We start from the raw sequence: 21706 nt of genomic DNA, 5'->3' as shown, positions 1-21706 counted from the left end.
GAGAGAGAGAGAGAGAGAGAGAGAGAGAGAGAGAGAGAGAGAGAGAGAGAGAGAGAGCAATAAGGTACAGACACGTGGGTGGAAATTAAGATTAAGAGAGTGAGGAGGGAGGGAGGAAGTGAGCGAGAGGAGGGAAGAAGAGGGAGAGGGGAAGTGAGGATAAGAGTGGGAGAAAGAGAGAAAGAGATGAAATAAGTTACAAGCCAGAGGGAGAGAGAAAGAGAGAGAGAGAGAGAGAGAGAGAACCATCGGCAGAGGTGCGTGGGCTGGTCACTGCTGCGCCGCTTCCATCCTTCCCTCCCGGTTCTCTGTACGTATATAAAGGTTGCACCATTGAACCGCCTCACTCACTCACGCCGCACAACCGCCTTAGTTAACACACGACACTCGAGGCGGGACTGCTGCTGCTGTTGCTGCTGCTGCCTGCCTGCTTCACTGTTCTCTGTCTCACCGGGATGTGTAATACTGCCTCCAGAACTGGCTTGCTCCTCTTCCTCATCATTGTGGGCAGTGAGTGCGTGTGCGTGTTTGTGTGCCTGCGTGCGCTCGTCAGTTTAGTCGACGTATATACATATATTTTTTTAAAGTTTATAATAATGTTATTTGTTTTGTAAGTACTGTTTACTCTCAGATTACATTTCACGTGGTTCATGTGACTGTTTGAATTCGTGTTGGAAATTAGGTATGTGTGTGTGTGTGTGTGTGTGTGTGTGTGTGTGTGTGTGTGTGTGTGTGTGTGTGTGTGTGTGTGTGTGTGTGTGTGTTTTGCAGACCGAAACATCTAGTAGAATTGATCCCATGCATCAATATGTGAAAGAGTCGTGTTATATCGAAACGGCTTGCATTGCTGGTAATGTGGCAATGTAGTGGATAAAGGATCACACACACACACACACACACACACACACACACACACACCTGTCACTTGGCAAGCTGAGGTCACCGCCGTGGTCTCGTCGCTAAGGAGTGTCACTGATGAGCGAGCAGTTTCTGTCTGCACTGAGCAAGGTGATGGGATGCGTGGTGTGTGAAACGTTTCAATTTTGCTCATAGATAGATGGGATCATGAGCCCCCACTGAGAACACACACACACACACACACACACACACACACACACATACAGTTCCGTATTTCTAGACATTTTCCTCTCTCATAATGTATATTTCAAAAAGTCACAGATAATTGGTTCTGTTCTTTGGGTTCTTACAGACGTTTTTTTTTTTAGTGATCACTCATATCCTTGCTAAACCATCACTACATTCATATTCCTACCATTGAAAACACCAGTCATTTCCTCTAGGGCCATTTGAAAACAAGATAAAGCGCTGAAAATCCTGAAATCTTTAAGACGCAGACCAGTTTCGTACAAGGATTACCACGCATAAGCTTCATGGCTTATTGCAGCTTCCTTTGTTTGCTTATGCTCTTATATTGTCTTCCCTTCTCGTCCAAGGTGAATGTGTCCGGCAGAAGAGACAGGACCTCATCCCCTCTCCTCGGGTGGGGAAGAGAGTGGTGCTGAGGGGCGACAGCCAGGGGGACGTGGACATCTTACTGAAGGGGCTGGCAGACACGGGCGACACCAGGCCAGAGTTCTTGAGGGAGGGACCAGAAGAGGACTGGACATCCTTCTTTACTGGTCCAGGTAAGTGTGTGTGTGTGTGTGTGTGTGTGTGTGTGTGTGTGTGTGTGTGTGTGTGTGTGTGTGTGTGTGTGTGAAGCATTAGTAATCACGGAACTTTCCCATCAGGCATCATTACCTCTGTGGTCATCTTTTCTGTCAATATTCAGGGTACTGTAGAAAAGATTATTTGTATGGAGACAGAAAAAGAAGAAAATTGGATTGTCTTTATCTTTTAGAAGTAGAAGACAAAGAAACTCACATCCAGGTTATTCCTCTGGTCTTGTCTCCCCAATAGCTGGATTTGCTGTCTTTTGCCTCAATACCTATTTATTGTTTAATGGTCTTGGTGGCACGAAGCGAGCATAGCAACCCGCAATCCTTGAGCGGTTCAATGGTTATTCATCATCGTATTCAATTTGTTCATTCTCTAAAGGAAAAGGTCTCCAGTGATTCATCTGCTACGTCAGTCGTAAACTATTCGTATGAAAGTACCTGGGATTCTGTGTTTCATCTATTGACTTAAAAGTCTTTCCCCATGTTTATATGAAGCTTTTTTTCTTTTCTTTCCAGCTTAATCTACATTCAGCTCTTGCATGTCTCCTATCAGTGCACGGCTAACAAAACACGAAAATTTTGGAGCAGGCACACAGGTTCATTGCATTCTTGTTTGTATTTCATTTTCATTATTTATGTACCATAAATGTGACCAAAATGGTCTCCAGACCAGCGGCAGAAGGCTGACAGGATGGCCATCAGGCTGAGTCACTACCGCCACGCAGATTAAGTGACTGGAATATCGTGCGGAGTAAGCCGCCGACACTCACGCGGCAACGCGGTGGACCTGCGTGCCATTCTTGAGTATCCAGAGGGCGAGTTAAGCGTGGGGCGGGCTGGGAATGCGGGAAATGTTAGGCACTGACCTAGCATTCTTTGTGCCTTTGACCTCCAGATATTCCGACTCCGCCTTTGTTCCCACAACGTGAGCCACGCATGCTTCGCTTCTTTAATCCAATCACGCCATACTCAGCGAAAAAAAATTATTTGGCTAATCAATTAGTAAATAAATAAGTACATAACTAGATAAAGATACTAAACTAAATCTGCTTGTATTTACTCCTACCACGAGTATTAAGTACCAGAGTACCACGAATTAAGATTCGGATGCATTTCAGAGTACGTAATTATTCGGAAGATTTTTCGTGGCCATTAGCCAGGAACAGGGATGGATTCAAAGGGGGTGAAGGGGGCTTACTCATCCTAATGTTTCTGCTGAGTTGGTCACCTCCTGACTGAGTTGCTTTGATCCTGACTGATTTGAGACGTCGAAAATAGACAATGCCAATACGTATTTTGTTGCAGAAAATGTCCGCTGAAATATCCCATCAATGGTTTATTTCTAAACGAATTTTAGAAATAGTAATTATGGTTAAAGTCTAAAGTTAGTCAAATTTGCTTTATCCTCCCCAATTACCCACAATTACTTACAACTCTCTGGAGCCATCCCTGGCCAGGAGTCAGGGTACACACGAAAAAAAAAGAATAAAATAAAATAAATAAATAGAATAGAATAAATAGATAAATAAATAAATCAATAAATACTCAGCATAGCCTTGTGTTACCTACTAATACGCTATCTGTCTCTCTTTCAGCAGGCCATGAGGCCCACCAGAATACAGTGAACGAGTGGCTGCACCAGTCCGCCGCCGCTCGCCGACCTCGCTCGCACCGCAGAGAGGAGCAGGTTCCCCTCACTCCTGCGCACCTCCAAGCACTCGTCTCCACGCTATACAACTATGTGCAAAGAGTGGAGGCCTTGATTTCTGATACAGAGGAAAGTGACTCTCGAAGCAAGCTCGCGCTGTAGACCAAACTAAAGGAATGTGGTGGCCATGGTAACGAAGCGACGGAGTCAGGCACGACCAAGGTCACACATCGCATTTCTGAAAAACTCCCGAGGCGTCCCTCAACTAGCGGGGAGGTGAACGGGACGTGATGGCCGCAGTGCCTGGAACAGACTCCACACCACGAGACGCTTGCATGGGACACTCACCTGATGTATAGATTTACTTACTAGTTTGTCACAGTGCTCTCTCTCTCTCTCTCTCTCTCTCTCTCTCTCTCTCTCTCTCTCTCTCTCTCTCTCTCTCTCTCTCTCTCTCCGATAAATAAAACTTGAACTCGAAGCTACAGGTTACTAGTTTATTGCATAGTCCTATTCATATCCAGTCGTGACAACTGTTTTTTTTTTTTCATAAGCATAACTAAGTTGATTGTGGTTTACTGGGGGGCGTAGTCTTGCAAGAGACCCTCCTCCGATCCCACTCCCCCCCTCTCCTCCTCCCTCCAGCACTTCCCTCTCCACCTTTCTCTCTTCAACCACCTTCCCTATCCCTCCCACCACCCATGCCGTCACCCCGTCCTTCTCTTCTACCTCCTTCCTCCCTCTCCTCACCCCCACCACCAATACCTCCTCCTCATTTACCCCAATTACTTTTTCAACCAGTATTTCTGCTATTACCTCCCTCACTTTCTCTACGCACTACACCTCTAGGCTCTACCTCACCTAACCTCTCTTCCACCACCACCATCTCCTCTTCCTCCTCCTCCCTTCTCTCCTACCCTCCCCTCCATCACCACTAACTTCTACTCCTCCTCCATTCCCAATTACCTTCCAACTACTGCGTCTGCTATTACCTCCTGCTCTCTGTACACAAACAACATCAGACAGTCCCATACGGTAAGTCACTTGCATTGTTGTAGGTTAGCACATAAATGGGAAAGGCTGGTGAACCCGCGACGGTGAGATAAAAAAAAAAAAAACGATAAAAGGGTGGGGGTCAAAGATATTTAATGAACGACCGGTCATAGGATGAAATGAAGGAATTTTCTTCATGACCATTGCCTGTGGACTGAGGGTGCGTCTGACAAAAGAAAAGAAATTGATTAGTACAAGCTTACCCTAAAGACGAGTTCATGTTATAAACTCTACGACAGAAAATGTTACTTTGAGGTAAAACTAAATAAAATATTTACAACAGCGGCGGTACTTAGAACCACAATGGCACCTGCGTACATGAATGGTGGTTTTCTTGTGTGCACTGTATTCATTTATCGCTTCTTGAAAGAAATTAGTTTTTTGGATAGAATGGATTATATTATCTGAAGGTGAGCTGCCTCAGTGGCACTGAACTGAATCAAACACTGATCGAGGCCTTGACCTGTATAGAAACCATTCACCCTGTGATCTGCTACGTCTTTTAAAATGGCTGTATTATGTAGTTAATGTTGTTCACAATGAAACAGAAGTATAATATGGAAAAAAACGAGCATGTTAGGTAAAGAAATTTTTTGAAATATAGTTAATGTATTGTTTTTCTATGGAGTTGGCGCTGAATTGCATAAAGTACAATGCTTAGATGTAATTTCCATGATGATGAACCTGACATGAAAATGGTACTCAATAAATTAATAAATAAGCTTATTTAGTGTTATTAATGAGAAAGTCCCGTTGGGAGGGCATCCACCCAAATCAAGCTCCTAAAGGCAGTTCAACTTATTTAAATTAAGTTGAGCTGCTTATGCTAGGAAACTCAACCCACGCCCTCTGCTCAGTCCTGTACAGTATTCACATTAGTCTGTTTACCTGCCACAATATAGGTAAGTAAAGCTTATAGTGGTGGTGTCCAGTGGCAGGTGTAATACAGGTCTATAATAGGTGACCATAGGTAGGCATGGCAGACAAGGAGGTAAACGACATGCCAATAATTAGTTGATGGTCAGGTAGAGGATTAAACATATGATTATGTAATAATAGGAGAGAGAGAGAGAGAGAGAGAGAGAGAGAGAGAGAGAGAGAGAGAGAGAGAGAGAGAGAGAGAGAGAGTTTAAAATATATCAATCAGAAATCTGAATGGACAGGACAGACCTGTTCAAGGAGATTTCATAGAATACTCTCTCCCTGTCGGTCGTGTCTCACAGAATGGGTAGCAAGTAAAACCAATAATCAAGCAGTTTTCCCGGCCAAAATGGTGGTCCGACTGACCCACTACGCAAACTCAACAATGGCAATTGGTTATTTTTAGTAGGTACTTCATGAAATACTGAGTACATAATTTAATAATTTTTATTTTCAAAGTATTAATGCGAATAATTCAACAAAAAAATATAATGGTTGCCATGACATACGCAAAGTGTACATTTTGCACTATTTTGTTATGACAAAACATTATATTGTATGTAGTGATTTAATGAGTATTAATGGAATAATTTCTACAAGCACGTACACACATATAATATGTAGAATTATGAGGTATTTATTTATCAGGGAACAAACAAAAATCTGCCACAAATCCGAAACTAAGTATTTTATTTTTAATCCTTCCGTGAATAAACAGTCAGCCTTTCCAGCCTTTACTGCAGGCACAAGCAGAGCCATGAACAGACCTACACAGCAGCAGCCAGCATTGTTTAGTGAGCCCGGACAGGCCCGGAGCGTCTCCCAGCTCGGCTTTGTTGTTCAAAATGGCGTTGATGGACTGTCCTCGGCGGGGAGTGTGATCACCCTGCACGCCGCCACCCAGCCGCCTCACACCCTGGGTAAGCATGCACCGCCCTAGGCACGCTCGCTAGCACCTTGGGAAATGCGTAACCGGCTAAATTGTGGCTGTGGTGACGGGTGAGGAGAGGAATGAGAGTCGGCGTCTGTGTGAGGGTGAGCGGCGACCGTCAGCCATAACCCGCCTCGGCCTCCTCCCCGCCAGCCCTCGGCCCCTGTACCACCCTCATGCTCGCCCTTGTCTGGCCCTGCTGCCCTGGCCGCCCACGCTGTGTGTAGGCTGTGCTGAACGAGTGTGTGTATGGGGGAACTGTACAGTAAGGGAAGAAAGGACTCTCTCTCTCTCTCTCTCTCTCTCTCTCTCTCTCTCTCTCTCTCTCTCTCTCTCTCTCTCTCTCTCTCTGTGTGTAGCTTGGGTCCAGTAGGTTTGGGAAAGGACTCTCTCTCTCTCTCTCTCTCTCTCTCTCTCTCTCTCTCTCTCTCTCTCTCTCTCTCTCTCTCTCTCTCTCTCTCTCTCTCTCTCTCTCTCTCTCTCTCAGTTACAACTCCATTGTCTTTAGGACAGCCTACCATAGTTTATGATTGTGCAGATACCACAAGAAAATTATTTACTTATTTATTGTGTGTGTGTGTGTGTGTGTGTGTGTGTGTGTGTGTGTGTGTGTGTGTGTGTGTGTGAATGTTTAGCCCATTCAGAAATTCTTGTACAATTAATTGTTATGAATCTTGTGAAAAGTATTTTGTGTATTGCAGGAGCTAAATATTTTGTATTTTTCTATTTCATTATTATTTTTGTTCTTGCCTGGGATGAAGAAATGCATAAAGTTTTATTTTGGTATTTTTGTGATTTTTCTTGTTTGCTATATCTATTTGGATATTTTGATGATTTTTCTTGTTTCCTGTTGCAGTTTTTGGTTAGGTTAGTTTAGGTGAGATGGCAAACCCACTGGGGGGGTGTCACAGTACGCTGATATCAGGAGCAGTGATGTACCGTGTGGCAGCCGCTTTCCTGTGTCTGTTCATTGTGAGGCATTATCATGGTCAGCCAATCTGTGAGCTTATTAATGCAAGTGCAGACTGAATAGCCTTATGACTTATTTTCGCTTAACAGACTAAATATCCATGTAGTCTTGTGATCCTACAACGTGACAACCTTAGTTAGGTGCCACTGTATCATGTTGTATGGCTTAACATGTCTTCTCAAGTGATTAGAATAAGCCTATCTTGCATTGATATTATACAAGCTAATGAATGGTGATTAATAATAATAGATAGTTATGGCCTGTCCAAATATTAAAATGGGTGAAAATGCAGAACCACTGCACCTATCCTTTCCACATAAAATCTTTCTCCACATCTTGAAAGGAATGTTTTTCCACTGTGCCCAGATGTTCCATAAATGTGATTCCTTCTCTAACAGTGATTGCTGGGTGTGGATGAAATTGGCTTGCGTTTGCGCTTAGCCATGCATCGGGATGAGGGCAGATCAGCACCTTCCATGATTCTCGCTTTGTATGGACTACCAGATGGAACACTTTGAAAAAGTGGTAGAGAACACCTTTGTAAGTTTTGCCAAATGATGTTGAAAACATTTTTCTCCCACCACCTCTTGATTTAAGGTGGGAAAATCATCTGGTCCATATATGCATCACCTGTCAGAGCCCTGAGATGCACACCACTATCACTGTCACCTGTCATTTAGGGGTTAAGATAAGGAGAGGATAGAAATACAGCAAATATAGGATGCAATATCCACAATTACTTGGCATAGGAACTACACTGGTATCCTATAATATGGTTGTCATGTGGCTCAGTCTATGAAGGCAGCACTACTGAACACATCACTGTGGACTTAGTCTCTGCAAAACATGTCTGATTTCAAGGTAGTAATGTGAATTACCTGAAGCCAATCACCACAGATGATAAGTATTGTATGCATCCTCACCATAGCCAAAAAAATTAGACATTGGTTGGGAGCAGCTATTCTACACATTAACCTTAATATGCTCTCAATTTAGGCTATACAGGTATAACTTGCCTGGCACAGGAAGGTTTTGTTAGTATAATTATTATTACTATATTTTTCTATTTATTTGTATTTTTGTTTTTTATCTGGGATTTGATTGATAATGAGTTGAGGTTTTGCTTCAAGCATGTTAGTCAATCTGCTAATAACACACTGACAAACATTACCTAACTATTCCAACTTGTGATTGAAAAAGTGCAATAGGGGAATTCTAGTTAAAACTGTCAGTCCATCTCTGCCACTGGGGCAACATTTGTCATGGTTTTTGTGCTTTATATTATTGATTTAATTTAATTCAGTGAATGCAAAGAAACAAATTTTGGTGACCAGCATAAGTTGTACAATATATGATAATACAATGTTTAACTTTCCTTCTATGATTATTGCAGAACATGTTTTATATATAACAAAGAGCCAACATGTTTTATATATAACAAAGAGCCATTTGAAATTTTTTTTTAGGCAAAAATTTCATGATTTATCATGTGTATATATGTCAAGCTGTTATTATTATGTAATTTGCCCAAGGTTATAGTGTAAGTGCTTGCATTATCATCAGGGACTATTTACATACATATAGTCAGGTTGTCACACATAGTCACGTCATCACTAATGTGCAATATTCTAATGTGAATCATGTCCTAACTGGGGACGAGTTTGCATCTAAGTCATGTTGTAATGTGGAGAAGTTGAAACCCTTATGCTGGAATGGGCCACAACAAGCTGTAGAGAAGTGCTGCAGTGATGCTAATTAAGCAGGTGACTGGGTAGAGGAGTTGGTGCTGCAGCCATCTATAGTGATGGTAGTTTAGTGACTGACTGGCTAGAACAGTAGAATGCAGCAGCTGATTGGCATATGCATTCCAGTATATATGCAGTATAAACTGATTTAACTTTCTTACCAAAACCTGTATTTACTTATTAAGTACTGGATTATACATGCATAAATTGACAAAATCAGTGTACTGCATATTTAAAAAGAAATTTGAATGTGTCATCTAGTCAGTGGGTGAGAGCATCACCCAGTGACTGTGCTGCCATGTTTGCATGCCCTCAGGTAGAGAAATTACTATGTCAGACTTGCCATGTTGGAGCATGGCTGGGCAACAGAAACCAGAGTCAGGGCCATAATATTTTTACAGATGGAACTAATTATCATTTTAACTAGTTATCATTTTCATTTTGCTTTTCACCAATATTCTATTGCCAGTAACCTTTAGATTACTGACTGTGTAGCTTTCACTAACACAGGCATATTAAGTACCAGGCATGTGTGTAATACCATTATATTTTCAACTTGAAATTTTCTATTTTAGCAGTAAATATAAGACAGCCTTGTGAATGAGTGATAAGAGAACAATGTATAAGGAGTAGCAATAATAAAGGAGTAGTAGTGCACAGTATCATAAGGCAGAACATTACAGATCAAGAGATAATTGGTATTGTGTTGTTGTTTTTTCTCAAACTCATAAATGAAAAAAAATTTTGCCAATTGTATCACTTCCTTTTATGTGAAAGTAGGTTGTGTAGGTGGTAATGTTGCATAACCCTGGATTTTAAGCAATTTAATCAGTTGTGATGCTCAGGTTTTATTTGTTTAGTCTTCAATAAACTTGAAGGAATTGAAAGAAAATTATTAAAAATGAGGTGTGACAGACATGGCTGGTTCTTCAAGTAGCAGGTTGTCATTGTAATACAAATTGATTTAATATAAAGCTCTTTTATTGATTATATTCTTGATATATTTTGTTGATTTTCTGTTATGCTGAATTATTGCAATGTTTTAACTAAATTCTTCTTTTCCAGGCTTGGCTGAGTGGGTGTTGCCTTTCCCTTACTTGTGGCAGTCATGGATAGTCACTGGTCATTGTAATTGAGTGGTGCCAGATAACATGGCAGATCTACCCGAGCATAAGGATGGGGGAGACAACGGGAAGCCAGACACTGCAGTAGCTCTGAAGGAAGGGTCTTCTGAGTTGCAGTGCACTTCTTCAGGAGTTTGTGGTGATGACCTTCACCAAAGCAAAGGATCAACACTTCTCCAGTCTTCAAAACTGCATCAGAATGAATGTGGAAGTGTTAGTGTACACTCATTGGAAGCAGAGGGTAGAAAGTCTTCTGAAGAGGCAGCAGATAACCCAGGGAAGCTGGTGCTTGAGGATGGAAGTGATGGAAGTGAGGCACGAGAGAACTTTAAGAAACTGGATGATATGGCTTGTAGTTTTGATGAATCCAAGCTAGCAAAAACTAGTGTGTCTCAGGCCAAGGATCCTCCTGATAAAGAGAATGATCAAGGTGTAGGGAAGCTTATATCGTCTGAGCAAAATGAGTCTCCCCCTCAGGAAGATGCCACAAATGAAATTCAGGCTGTTAGTACAAAATCATCAGAGACTACTGTATCTTTGAATAACAGTACCAGTGGGCATCCACCACCTTGCACTCCACCAATGTCTGAAGCTGCACACACTGGAGATGAGTTAAAAGAGGCCAATGCATCCACAGAAACTGTTGTCCCCTCTACTCCTGGATGTCAGGAGTCATTAACAAGTTTATCAAAACCCACCTCTTTATCAGCAGTAAAGTTATCTGATTTGGATCTAGATTTATCAAGCTTTGTATCAAGTGATCATCAAGAAAAATTAACAGAGGCTTTGGTAGAGTCACAGGGTTCCTCCAAAAGCAGCATAAATTTTGAGTCTGTAGAGCCAACTGGAGTTGAAGGTAGTTCAACTCGGTCATCTTCCATCTCTTCAACAAGTGACCTGTGTTCTGCAAGTGAAGTAGAGCACACTGTTATTGATGCCATTCCCCAGTCCTATTCTGTTACATCTGCACCCACACAGATAAGCAGCGTCCAGCAGGAACTGGGTAATAAGATGGCACTGTTGGTAAATCAGAGTCAGTTTAAAAAGACTGAGGCTCACTCACAAACTAGTAAAACCCAGTGCCCACAAGAGTCTATCTGTGCAGAAAATAAGAGGCAGGATAAAGTTGGTGATGAAAAGGATGGTGCTATTATTGAACAAGAGAAAAATTGTATGGGGAATGAGGTGCCCGATAATTCAGGAATTGTTACTGGTCAAAGTGAAATGAATGTGGAACGGAATGAAAGCTGCAATGACGTGAGTTTGATGAGTGAAGCAGGTATTGGAACACTGCCACTGATAGTAGCCACTCGATCTCTGTCTCAGGAACAGGATGCAGAGATGTCTACTGAAAAAAGGGAGCAAACGGCTCTAGCCTCCACTGAAACAAATGCCACAAACAAAAAAATAGTGCCGTTATTAGAATCTGAACCTCTCAAGCCAGTTACCATTGGTAGCAGTTTACAGCCTCTGGAATTGATTCAGGAGGCATCCATGGTGGAGGACACTCCTATCACTACAGACATGGCCATTATTGATAGTAGTGCTGATGAAGCTGACAGTATTGGTGGGCTGGTGATAAATAATGTGATTGGTGCAGCTGATGGAGTGGTTGACTTTCATCCTGATGATGTGGAAACAGAAAAGGAACTGACTGACATCAGTGCATCCGCTCCCCAGCTTGGAGAAGGTAGTGACTCCAGTGATGAACATGGACCTAGTGCCAAGAGGAGAAGGTTGGAGAATGGACCAAATGGTGTGGAGGATAAGTCAAATAGTGCAAAAAGAGTCATTTTTAAGGTTATTCCTGTGAAAAATGGTCATGGAGTGTGGGATTCTCAGAAATTACAGGAAGTCCTATTAGCTAAAGGTACAATTCTTCTTCAAATTCATGCATCCAAGGAAAGCATGGAACTGTTTGAAGCAGAGAAGGATGAGAAAAAAGTAGACTTCACTGCCATCATGACAGAGACAAAGGATGACGACCATGACCAAATGTCCTTTGGCAATGTTGAGCCAGAGGGTGATGACCCACTGGCCGTAGCAACCTCCCATCCATCCTTCAGCCGCCCCTTCTCACACTCCCATAGACGCTCTACGGCCCTCCAGCCAGCCATGTCAAGACCAGGATTCAAGCATCTGCAGACCCCACAGGTAAGGAAATTTGCTATGCACTATGAAAGGAACATTGTCAAGAATAGGTGAATAATTAGTTTTAAATTTGCTTCCATTGCAGAGTTGAACATTTGAAAGGATGTTGAATTAGGCTGATTGAAAAGTATATAAATGTAGTCTTGGTTGGAAGTTTAGTAATGTTCCATAATTCACTTCTTTGTCTTGTGTTTTCCCATTGTCAATCTGCTGATCCCTGTAAAATTTATCTATTTACAAGGAGACTGTCAGCAAATCAGAGAAGGTGAGAGTCAGAAGGTGCCAGATCAGGGGAACATGGGGGGTGGGGCAACAATTTGAAGCCATAGGATACCACAGTGTTCATGGCCATGCTCTTGTGCACAGGAGCATTGTCCTGCAAGAGAACACCTCAGGGTCACTTTCCCATGCTGTGTCTCAAGCAGAGCTTTCTGAAGCTTCCCCAGTAAATCAGTATAGTTTGGTTTGTTAATGGTCCTACCATGTTCCAAGAAGTCCATGAGGAGGATCCCTTCAGGATCCCAAAACACTGTCACCATGATCTTCCAGATGTCTTTGTGACCTTAAGTTTTCGTGGCGTTGGAGAGGAGGGACGCTTCCATTGCTTAACGTATTTGTCGCTGCATTAGACACACTTTTTTCTTGAAAAAAAAAAGTATCTGATAATTACCGTGCATCTAATGTGGCCATAGTACAGAGCCTGTAAGCTTATGCCTATATGTGTGGAGTTGAGGCAGTTGTACACTAAGCACAAATATTGCTACTACTAATAATAAAATTTCTCTCTCTCTCTCTCTCTCTCTCTCTCTCTCTCTCTCTCTCTCTCTCTCTCTCTCTCTCTCTCTCTCTCTCTCTCTCTCTCTCTCTCTCTCTCTCTCTCTCTCTCTCTCTCTCTCTTCCACACACACACACACACACACACAAATTTTTTTCAAGTAACTTTATGACAAACCATAATAATATTTTTTTCCATAAAACATCCTTGTAAAATAGGTGTGCATCTTATGCAGAGGTGCATCTAATACAGCTGCAAATAGGGTAGATTTAGCTCTGGTTTCCAGATGGAAGTGAGGAACCCACATTTCGTCCTGGGTTACAGACTACGAATCCCTCCAGATTCACTTCCATGGGGGTCAACATCTCTGTTGGTCATAATCTGGTTCCTCTTCTGCTCAGGCATCAGCATTCTTGGGACCCATTGGGCAGATACCTTGGAAAGGTTGGGGTGATTGTGCAAGATGGTAACAATGGATCCATTACTGATTCCCACTTGAAAAGCAATGTATCACATTGAGATTCACTGATAATCCATAACCAGGCTCTCCACCATGGCCACAGTTTCCTTGGTGACTGCAGCTGATGGATACCACTTCAGGGGTCATCCTCACATGAGTCTTGGCCCTGCTTGAAGAAAACAGCCCAATGGTTCATAGTGGAATAGGATAGGACATTTCCCTAGTGCTGTCATCAACTGTGACACTTTCCCTTGAATCACGGAAAACTTTATCACAGCCTGCTGTTCAGCTTTACTTAATTTGCCAGAAGGCACCATCCTCACTCATGAAAAGTCACCATTGAACGGACTTAAAAACATTGGTAGGATGCCAGCCCAAGCATTACTTATTGGAACATGTACAGATGTGTTCCAAAAAACATAGGGAGGATGCCAGTCCAAGCATTACTTATTGGAACATGTACAGATGTGTTCCAGTTGCAGCTGGCTCCAATCTCCCCTCTTTCTATGTTAGGCTAAGAACTCATTGAACACCCCTCATACATAATCAAAATACCCATAGATTGAAATAAGCTATAAAACATGTTTGATATCTTCACATTCAGCATTACACTGCACTACATCACATGTCTGTGTTTACTATCCTTACTGCACACCATTACCAATACACAAAGTACCAGTGCCAGACTCAGTGGAGTAGGTAGTGCAGCACAGTATAAAACACAACACCCTTTCATGATTGAACATTCATTATTACCATACTGCACCACATGTGTTCCTTTTCTTTATCACAACAACGCATCATTGGCCACAAACTGATACAAGTGTGTTGCTTTTCCACTGCTCCACAGTTGCTGGTTTTATTTTTATTTTTTATTTATTTTTTATTTATTTATTTATTTATTTATTTATTTATTTATTTATTTACATATATATATATATATATATATATATATATATATATATATATATATATATATATATATATATATATATATATATATATTTTTTTTTTTTTTTTTTTTTTTTTTTTCATAAGACTTTAGGTAGCAACGTTTGTTCTGCAGGTTATTTCACAGCAGCACAGTTTAATTGATATGACAGAAAATGTTATCCAAATACATCAACAAATAATAATGGCATAAAACTGTTAATTTTGTAATTTTATGGTTGAAAAGGCATTTTGTAAAATTACTAGTGTAGGATAAGGTACAAATATTAAGGGTATGTCATTATTATTAATAACTTCATTATTAAAATATTGAGAAATTCCATAAAATATGCATATTGTTAATGCAAATCACAAAATTCAGACATAAAACTTAAAAATTTGTATTAGGTGCTGGTAACTGCATAAAAAAAGAGAAAAGAAAGTAAATTAGGTGACTAAAAAGGTATGTATAATAGATGGAATGTATAATTTTATGGGATGGATGGAGCAGTGGATTGTATGAAGTAATGGTGAGACAGAACTTGAAAGATTAGAGCATTCCTGGAAGAAATTTAAGAACAGCAATAAATGGACATGTTTGTTGTCATTCCCATAAGGGGATCAGGTACAGAATGATTAATATACTACTGGAGCTGTTCTGCAGTGAACCACCTAACTAATCAGACAGGGTGGGACAAAGCAGGCCTGATGCAGGGATTACTTCCCAGGCTCTCTCTCTCTCTCTCTCTCTCTCTCTCTCTCTCTCTCTCTCTCTCTCTCTCTCTCTCTCTCTCTCTCTCTCTCTCTCTCTCTCTCTCTCTCTCTCTCTCTCTCTCTCTCTCTCTCTCTCTCTCTCTCTCTCTGCTTTCATTTTCATAATACACCATTGAGATCAAATAACTTTCCTCCTTTATAAAGTTTTTTCTCCTCTTTCTCTTTCCCTGTTTTGTAGATAACTGAACCCAGATATGAAAATTTTTGCCTTCTGTTTTCAGTCTAATTTCACATTCCTGTGGGCATTCAGTTATATTCTATTCCCTTAAAATGAACCAACCACTTAATTTTTAGTCCTTTCATAAACTATAATCTTATGTCATATGTTGAACAGATAATTGATGGACAGATAGAGTAACAGTAATGAATAGGAGGCAAAGTAGATACAGAACTAGATGCAGTAAAAGAGATCAAAATTTGCTCTGGTGATGGAAGGTGAATGGAAGAATTTTGGGAAGGTCTTTGTCTTGCTGTGGAATTATAGTGTCTGATGATGACAAGGATGAAGGATGACATGGGATGATCTAGGATGAATAATGGGGATGATTAATGTTTGGTATGCATTGAGAGAAGACTGATGAGTGTGATTGTGAAGGTGTGCAAGGGAGAGAATATTATATTTAGTGTTACAGTTTATGAACTTAGATATTTACAGACCATATTTTGAAATATGTGTATGATTCTTAAGTAAGATTTTGAGGGAAATCAAGAGTGCCCATTCTGAACACAATAACAACTGTATTTTGGCATTGTACTTACCTTATATTGGTTAATATTGAGATACTATTGTTTCTGGATAGGGATTTCCCTTCACCTAATGTGATTTGTACAACTTTGCTGTGTAAAGATAATGAATGATGGAAAACTTTAGAAGTATTTCAATTCTGAGCAGCACAAATTTGGTATTGTTATAAGTTTTTATCAGAATTACAGAGTTTTCACAAGCAGGATTCCCAAAATTTTGAAAGATATAACCAGTATTAACAGACATTTTGCTGTACAGAAACCTTCCCATTACATGCAGTAATAGAATGCTCAACTTAATTGCTGCATGCTAATTTACTTGTGATAAACATGATTGTTATAAAAATTAATGTGCTACCTATACCTAAGAAGAAGGACTATCCAGTGTAGTCTAGCAATGAAGGTGGTGTGGTACATTGCTTTGTTAATTATCTGTTTTCTTTCAGGAATACCACATGAAGAATGAGGTGCTTGGCCTGCCACCACCACTGGAGTTTGAGGAGCCTCAGATGGGCAATCCAGACTGGTCAGGTATGTACCCAGCCTTGGACTTTCATGTTTTTTATAATTTATTATGTAGTTAGTGTAAATCCCATGACCCACCTTTTATTCTTTTACCTATTTCAAAAGGAATGGGATAAGTGGTTGTGTGTGTGTGTGTGTGTGTGTGTGTATATATATATATATATATATATATATATATATATATATATATATATATATATATATATATATATATATATATATAGTGACATGATAGACTAGTGCCAAAATCCTGTGTAGAAAGATAATAATAACAAAGGTATATGATCATGCATGTTATGTGGTGGTTGAGAATTTTCACAAATGCCAAAGTATGATAGTTAAGATCTTACTTGAAATCAATTAATTTTGCACCTTACATCTCCTAAGGGACAACTGGAAATAAGCTCTGGTTGTGAATGAATACATCCATCATTGTGTACATTGAGAAGTACACATAGGAATTTGTGCAGGAGGTTGTGTCATTCCCAGCTCATTGCATGTGGAGTGGGAGTGCTGTGTATTATCTCCTCTCTGTTTAGTTATTTGAAACAAGTTTTTGGAGCATGCATTTACTATCCCATGGGAAAAAAGGATATTTACTATAAATATTGTGGTTATACAATTCTTTACAACTGTATTGTGACACTGAAAGTGTTGACAATGTGCAGCCCCAACTCTGTAAGTTCAAGTTCTTTCTACTAAAAAACTGGGTGCCCTCAAGCATAAATGAAAGTATTTTTTGTGTCAGAAATTCTCAGATTATGTAGATAACTTCATCTTCAGATTAAGACCAAACCTACATTCTGGTTATAATATTTTGTGCCTTGTCACTGTCCAAAGAATTAAAAACTTTGAACTCATTTTCTGCAAAAGTTAGAAACCTCCTTGCACAAATACACACACACACACACACACAGACACACACACACACACACACACACACACACACACACACACACACACACACACACACACACACACACACACACACACACACACACACACACACACACACAGTTATAAAAAGAGTGATGCTTAGAGATGTTTCAAGAGGTAGCTTTGACAGAACATAAAAGATACATTCATGGATATGGATGATAGATGAACATAACTCTTGATTGTGTAGTTTAGACAGGTAAATGCAATTTGGTGAAGAGGAAATACAGTGATTCTGGAAATCTTTATGTCTCTTACCATTTTGATCAAGAGTCTTCTTCAGAGAGACTAAGCTGCAAACACAAGAAATTGAGTTTATGTATGGGTCAGTCTGGTGGAGTCGTCCTGTGATTGGTGCGACTGGTGGCCTGCTTGGTGTTCCTGAAATGTCTTGATTGGCTGCCTGTCACATGGTCCTTCACTGATCTTATGACAGTTTGCTCATAGCTCTGGCAAGCTTCACTTTGTAGCAGTGTACACTGCTTCTAAAGTTTTCTTTCATTCTTGTCAAGTCCCACATGTAGAATTTGAGCCTCAGTCCAGTTTGAGGGGGTGGTCATGTTTCTTTGCATGCAGAATCATGGAGTTGGTTGTTATGTAGTGATAAAGATAATTTCTGTGTGTATATTCTTTTGTTTATTCCTCTAGAGGTTTTGCCTGTGTGTGTGTGTGTGTGTGTGTGTGTGTATCTTTACAACTGGTGCATGGGATCTTGTACACTACACTATTTTTATCTTTGACCTGTCTTTCTTTTCTTGTCGCCAAGTCTCCTATCTTGATCCTTGAGGTATAGGCTATGTTGATTCCTGCCTTACCCAGGAATGTGGTTAATACCTCAGTGTTCTTAGTGAATAGTAACACTAAAATGTTGCTCACACTTTTGTCTTCCTTTGACACTTTGGGTCTTGTGAAAATATTTTTGGCTTTCTTTTCTAGTATATTTATTGGTGCTCAAATTCTACATGTGGGACTTGACAAGAAAAAAAGAAAAACTTTAGAAGCAGTGTTCATTGCCACAGAGAAAGTAAACAATCTTTGGGAGGGATTTATGAAGCTTGCTGTCTTAAGATCAGTGGAGAAGGACTGTGCAACAGGCACCGAATCAGTGACAAATTTCAGGAACACCTGGCAGGCCTCCATACGCACCAATCACAGGACGACTCCACCAGACTGACCCATATATAACCTCAACATCTTGTGTCTATAACTTGGTCTCTCTGAAGAAGACTGTTGGTTGAAATGTTAAGAGAAATAGCTCGTGTTTTATACAGTGAGTACCATGACCATGTGTAGGGTTGGTGAGTTCTTGCAGCCTACATTATTTGATTCAGGCATTAAAGATGGTCCAGTTCTTTTACAAAATTCCTGTTTTGCTGTAAGAATGGAGACATAATGTTATCTTTCTGATATAAACAAGTGGAACTGTGATCATAATCAAATCAAAAGAAAGACCAGTGGTTTGAGTTTACATTCTCTTTCTTAGGACAGATGTTATTCTTTCCTCAAATACTGGAAAATTTTAAATTTAATGCATTTCAAGCACAGTGGCCACAAAAGAAATATGTATATCAAAATGCAAGAAAAATCTGTACAAGCAAAAACATTTGTAGTTTAATATTGCTTATCTATCACCTGGCTTGTGGTTGGGTTATCATATTTATGGTAGCCTCTTGGTCAACAACATGTACATGGTGGAAAAATTTTTGAATCTGTGGTGCCAACAATGTGAGCACATCTGTTGCTAACAGCTTGGGTGCATCATTTCTAACATTTTAGCTGTCTTTGGAACAGCACAAGTCTGTTTCTTGCCAATGGATGTTGGAAGCTTGGAAATGAAGAAACAGGTTTTGATTCAACAGAAACCAGTAATCTCTGTGACATGTCACTCAGGTTCTCATCATTGCATGTAGGTCCATCTATGACCATAAAATGGTACAAATGGTGTACTTCCCATATATTTCAGATATAAAGTTGAGAGCAGCATGAAAGAACTGCCTTGTAGGACTGACAGTCTCATCTCATATCTTACTTGGCCCTTACCAAAGGTGTTTAAGCTTACCTAAAGGTAACAAATTACATAATTTGATTAATATGTTTTGGTTACTCAATAGTCATACCTAATTTTGTACCATATAAAACAATTAAGACTGTATCAAGATTGTATGAGAAATCATAACAGAAGACATTTTTGTCATGCTTGAGGTAACTATGTTTGGAGTATATGGAAGCTTTTTATGCATGACTGTTATCAGCTGTGTTGGGTTTGCATAAGTTGGTGGATGGCTGAGCCTTAGTTAAAATGTTAAACCTCTGGAAGATAACCAATACCCACATTGAGTGATGCTCATGCATACTAATCTGTACCATAACTTCAGACACTGATTATCTATAAGTGAAAAGACAAAAATGCAGCTGGTCTGGACTGAAGTTTTAAGAAGTCTATACTACTTTGGTCTTTATCACACCTTTTCTGATTTATTGGAATATTATTAATTCAGTTGTTGTGCTTGTTGAGAGGTTTTCTGATAAGAATTAGAAGAAATTCATTCAAGAAAAAGTGGACATAAAAGAAATAAAAACATAATAACAATAGAATTTGTGTTAACCTTATTTATTCATTCACATTCACATTCTACACACATTGACACTTCACACCACCACTCAACACTGACCTTTTGAACTAGTCCCAAAACAGAAGTTAAAATGTTTCTTAATATTCTTTGTATATTATAAAAGGCAAATGAAAGACAAAGGAAGATTGTAGAAAACATTTTTCCTTGAGGACAATTTATTGTGCACAAAGCAAAATGGAAGTATACTCTATACATATCTACCAAGTGAAATGGTAGAATTTAGGGACAGCAAACTGTCATAGACATGTATGCTGCTCAGTCAGCAGTGGTCTGCCATTCTGTTAATAGGATATATCAGATCATTCTCAGACCCTTGAATCATGCTACTGATCATTACGTATCATCTCAGTAATATTTAGAACTATTCATTTTAAAAGTTCCTCGTGTGAAAGTGTTTATTTGCCTCATCCTGTTCGCAGTTGTATTTTATGTAATGTGCCCTCATATTTAGGTTTTACAACTCTTTCACCATCTAGCTGTTATGCTTTGTATTTGTTTTCACTTATTTTATTTTTATTTTATTTTATTTTATTTTATTTTTTTGTGAATGTGTTAGAGAGAGAGAGAGAGAGAGAGAGAGAGAGAGAGAGAGAGAGAGAGAGAATAACATGCCAGCATGTTGCAGTCTTATTGTTATTTATTTTATTTATTTATTTTATTTTATTTTATTTTATTTTTTTATTTATTTATTTTTTTTACTATTTATACAAAGTACAAAGCAAGCTTATGTTTTCATCAACATTCTCCCATGTTTCTCCAAATGCCTTCTTTATATGCATGTCTGACAAGTATCCTACATCACTTTTGTCTAGTTTTGTTGTTTTTTTACCCTTTGTATTCTATGTTTTATACAGTTAGCCAGCCACTTTGGCACAAGCCAGTGTAACTCATTGTGGGTCCCAAGTCCAGATAAATGAGAGGGTTGCATCAGGAAGGGCATTCAATATAAAACCTTAGCATAATCACCATACAAGTCTAATCCACTGTGGTGACCCTTACAGGGATGTCACAAGAAGGGATTATGTAGCTTTCCAACTTATATGTTGATGTAGGGCTCATTCCACTTCTGTTTCCATTGTATGTTTATTTCAATTTCATTTTTCTCCTTCTATCTTATTTGTATATCATATTTAAGTAATTTTATATGCCTTTGTAATCCTTGCAGTTTTTTATCTTATTGATTTTCCATCACCTGCAAAATTACTTGTCTAGATTTATTCCTTTAGGAATATCATTTTATATTAAACATCAACAGTATCAAATATTGATGTGTGTGTGTGTGTGTGTGTGTGTGTGTGTGTGTGTGTGTGTGTGTGTGTGTGTGCACGTGTGTGCGTGTGTGTGTGTGTGTGTGTGCAGATGGGTGCCTGCATGCGCATTGTTACTGTTGTACTTGTTTACATTGCTGTACTTTATATGTTGTGAGACATTTGTACTACCATTACAGGTTTGTATATTTGTTTTAGATCATTACTTTGGGGTGGAATAAATAAAAAGAAATTAAACTGAAAACAAAATAAGATTTGGAAATGCATTGGTTTCAGATAAGCAAATGAGTGACTTTATGATTTACCAACATTCACTCTTAATTCAAGGAAAGTTAACTTGTTTCATAGTATCTCTCTCTCTCTCTCTCTCTCTCTCTCTCTCTCTCTCTCTCTCTCTCTCTCTCTCTCTCTCTCTCTCTCTCTCTCTCTCTCTCTCTCT

The 21706-nt window shown here is 39.6% G+C and overlaps 2 protein-coding genes across 8 annotated transcripts in view; both read left to right on the top strand.

Moving 5' to 3' along the window:
* The first annotated feature begins 283 nt into the window (after positions 1 to 283).
* On the top strand, positions 284 to 3819 carry LOC135111323 (uncharacterized). 2 transcript variants are annotated; one of them, XM_064024545.1, is made up of 3 exons: positions 284 to 510; positions 1455 to 1646; positions 3278 to 3819. In XM_064024545.1, the coding sequence occupies exons 1-3, from the start codon at positions 456 to 458 to the stop codon at positions 3487 to 3489; spliced, it is 459 nt and encodes a 152-aa protein (XP_063880615.1). In that variant the 5' UTR covers positions 284 to 455; the 3' UTR covers positions 3490 to 3819. The 2 variants fall into 2 exon arrangements, with proteins under 2 accessions (XP_063880615.1, XP_063880614.1); XM_064024544.1 differs by having other exon boundaries at positions 320 to 510; positions 3275 to 3819.
* A 2262-nt stretch (positions 3820 to 6081) lies between these two features.
* LOC135111092 (axoneme-associated protein mst101(2)-like) overlaps positions 6082 to 21706 on the top strand; it is a 30379-nt gene continuing 14754 nt past the window's right edge. For 4 of the 6 annotated variants that reach the window (XM_064024022.1, XM_064024028.1, XM_064024027.1 and 1 more), the window contains exons 1-4: positions 6096 to 6221; positions 7601 to 7742; positions 10013 to 12225; positions 16352 to 16436. In XM_064024022.1, coding sequence (XP_063880092.1) covers positions 10099 to 12225; positions 16352 to 16436 — 2212 coding nt within the window. In that variant the 5' untranslated portion in view covers positions 6096 to 6221; positions 7601 to 7742; positions 10013 to 10098. Of the gene's footprint in view, positions 6222 to 7600; positions 7743 to 10012; positions 12226 to 16351; positions 16437 to 21706 lie in introns of all 6 variants that reach the window. The other 2 variants (XM_064024023.1, XM_064024025.1) reach the window with 1 other exon arrangement.

The sequence above is a fragment of the Scylla paramamosain genome, chromosome 21, assembly GCF_035594125.1.
Source record: "Scylla paramamosain isolate STU-SP2022 chromosome 21, ASM3559412v1, whole genome shotgun sequence".
Taxonomy (NCBI): domain Eukaryota; kingdom Metazoa; phylum Arthropoda; class Malacostraca; order Decapoda; family Portunidae; genus Scylla; species Scylla paramamosain.
Note: the sequence above shows the minus strand (reverse complement) of the source record. Positions and strands in the feature narration are given on the sequence as shown.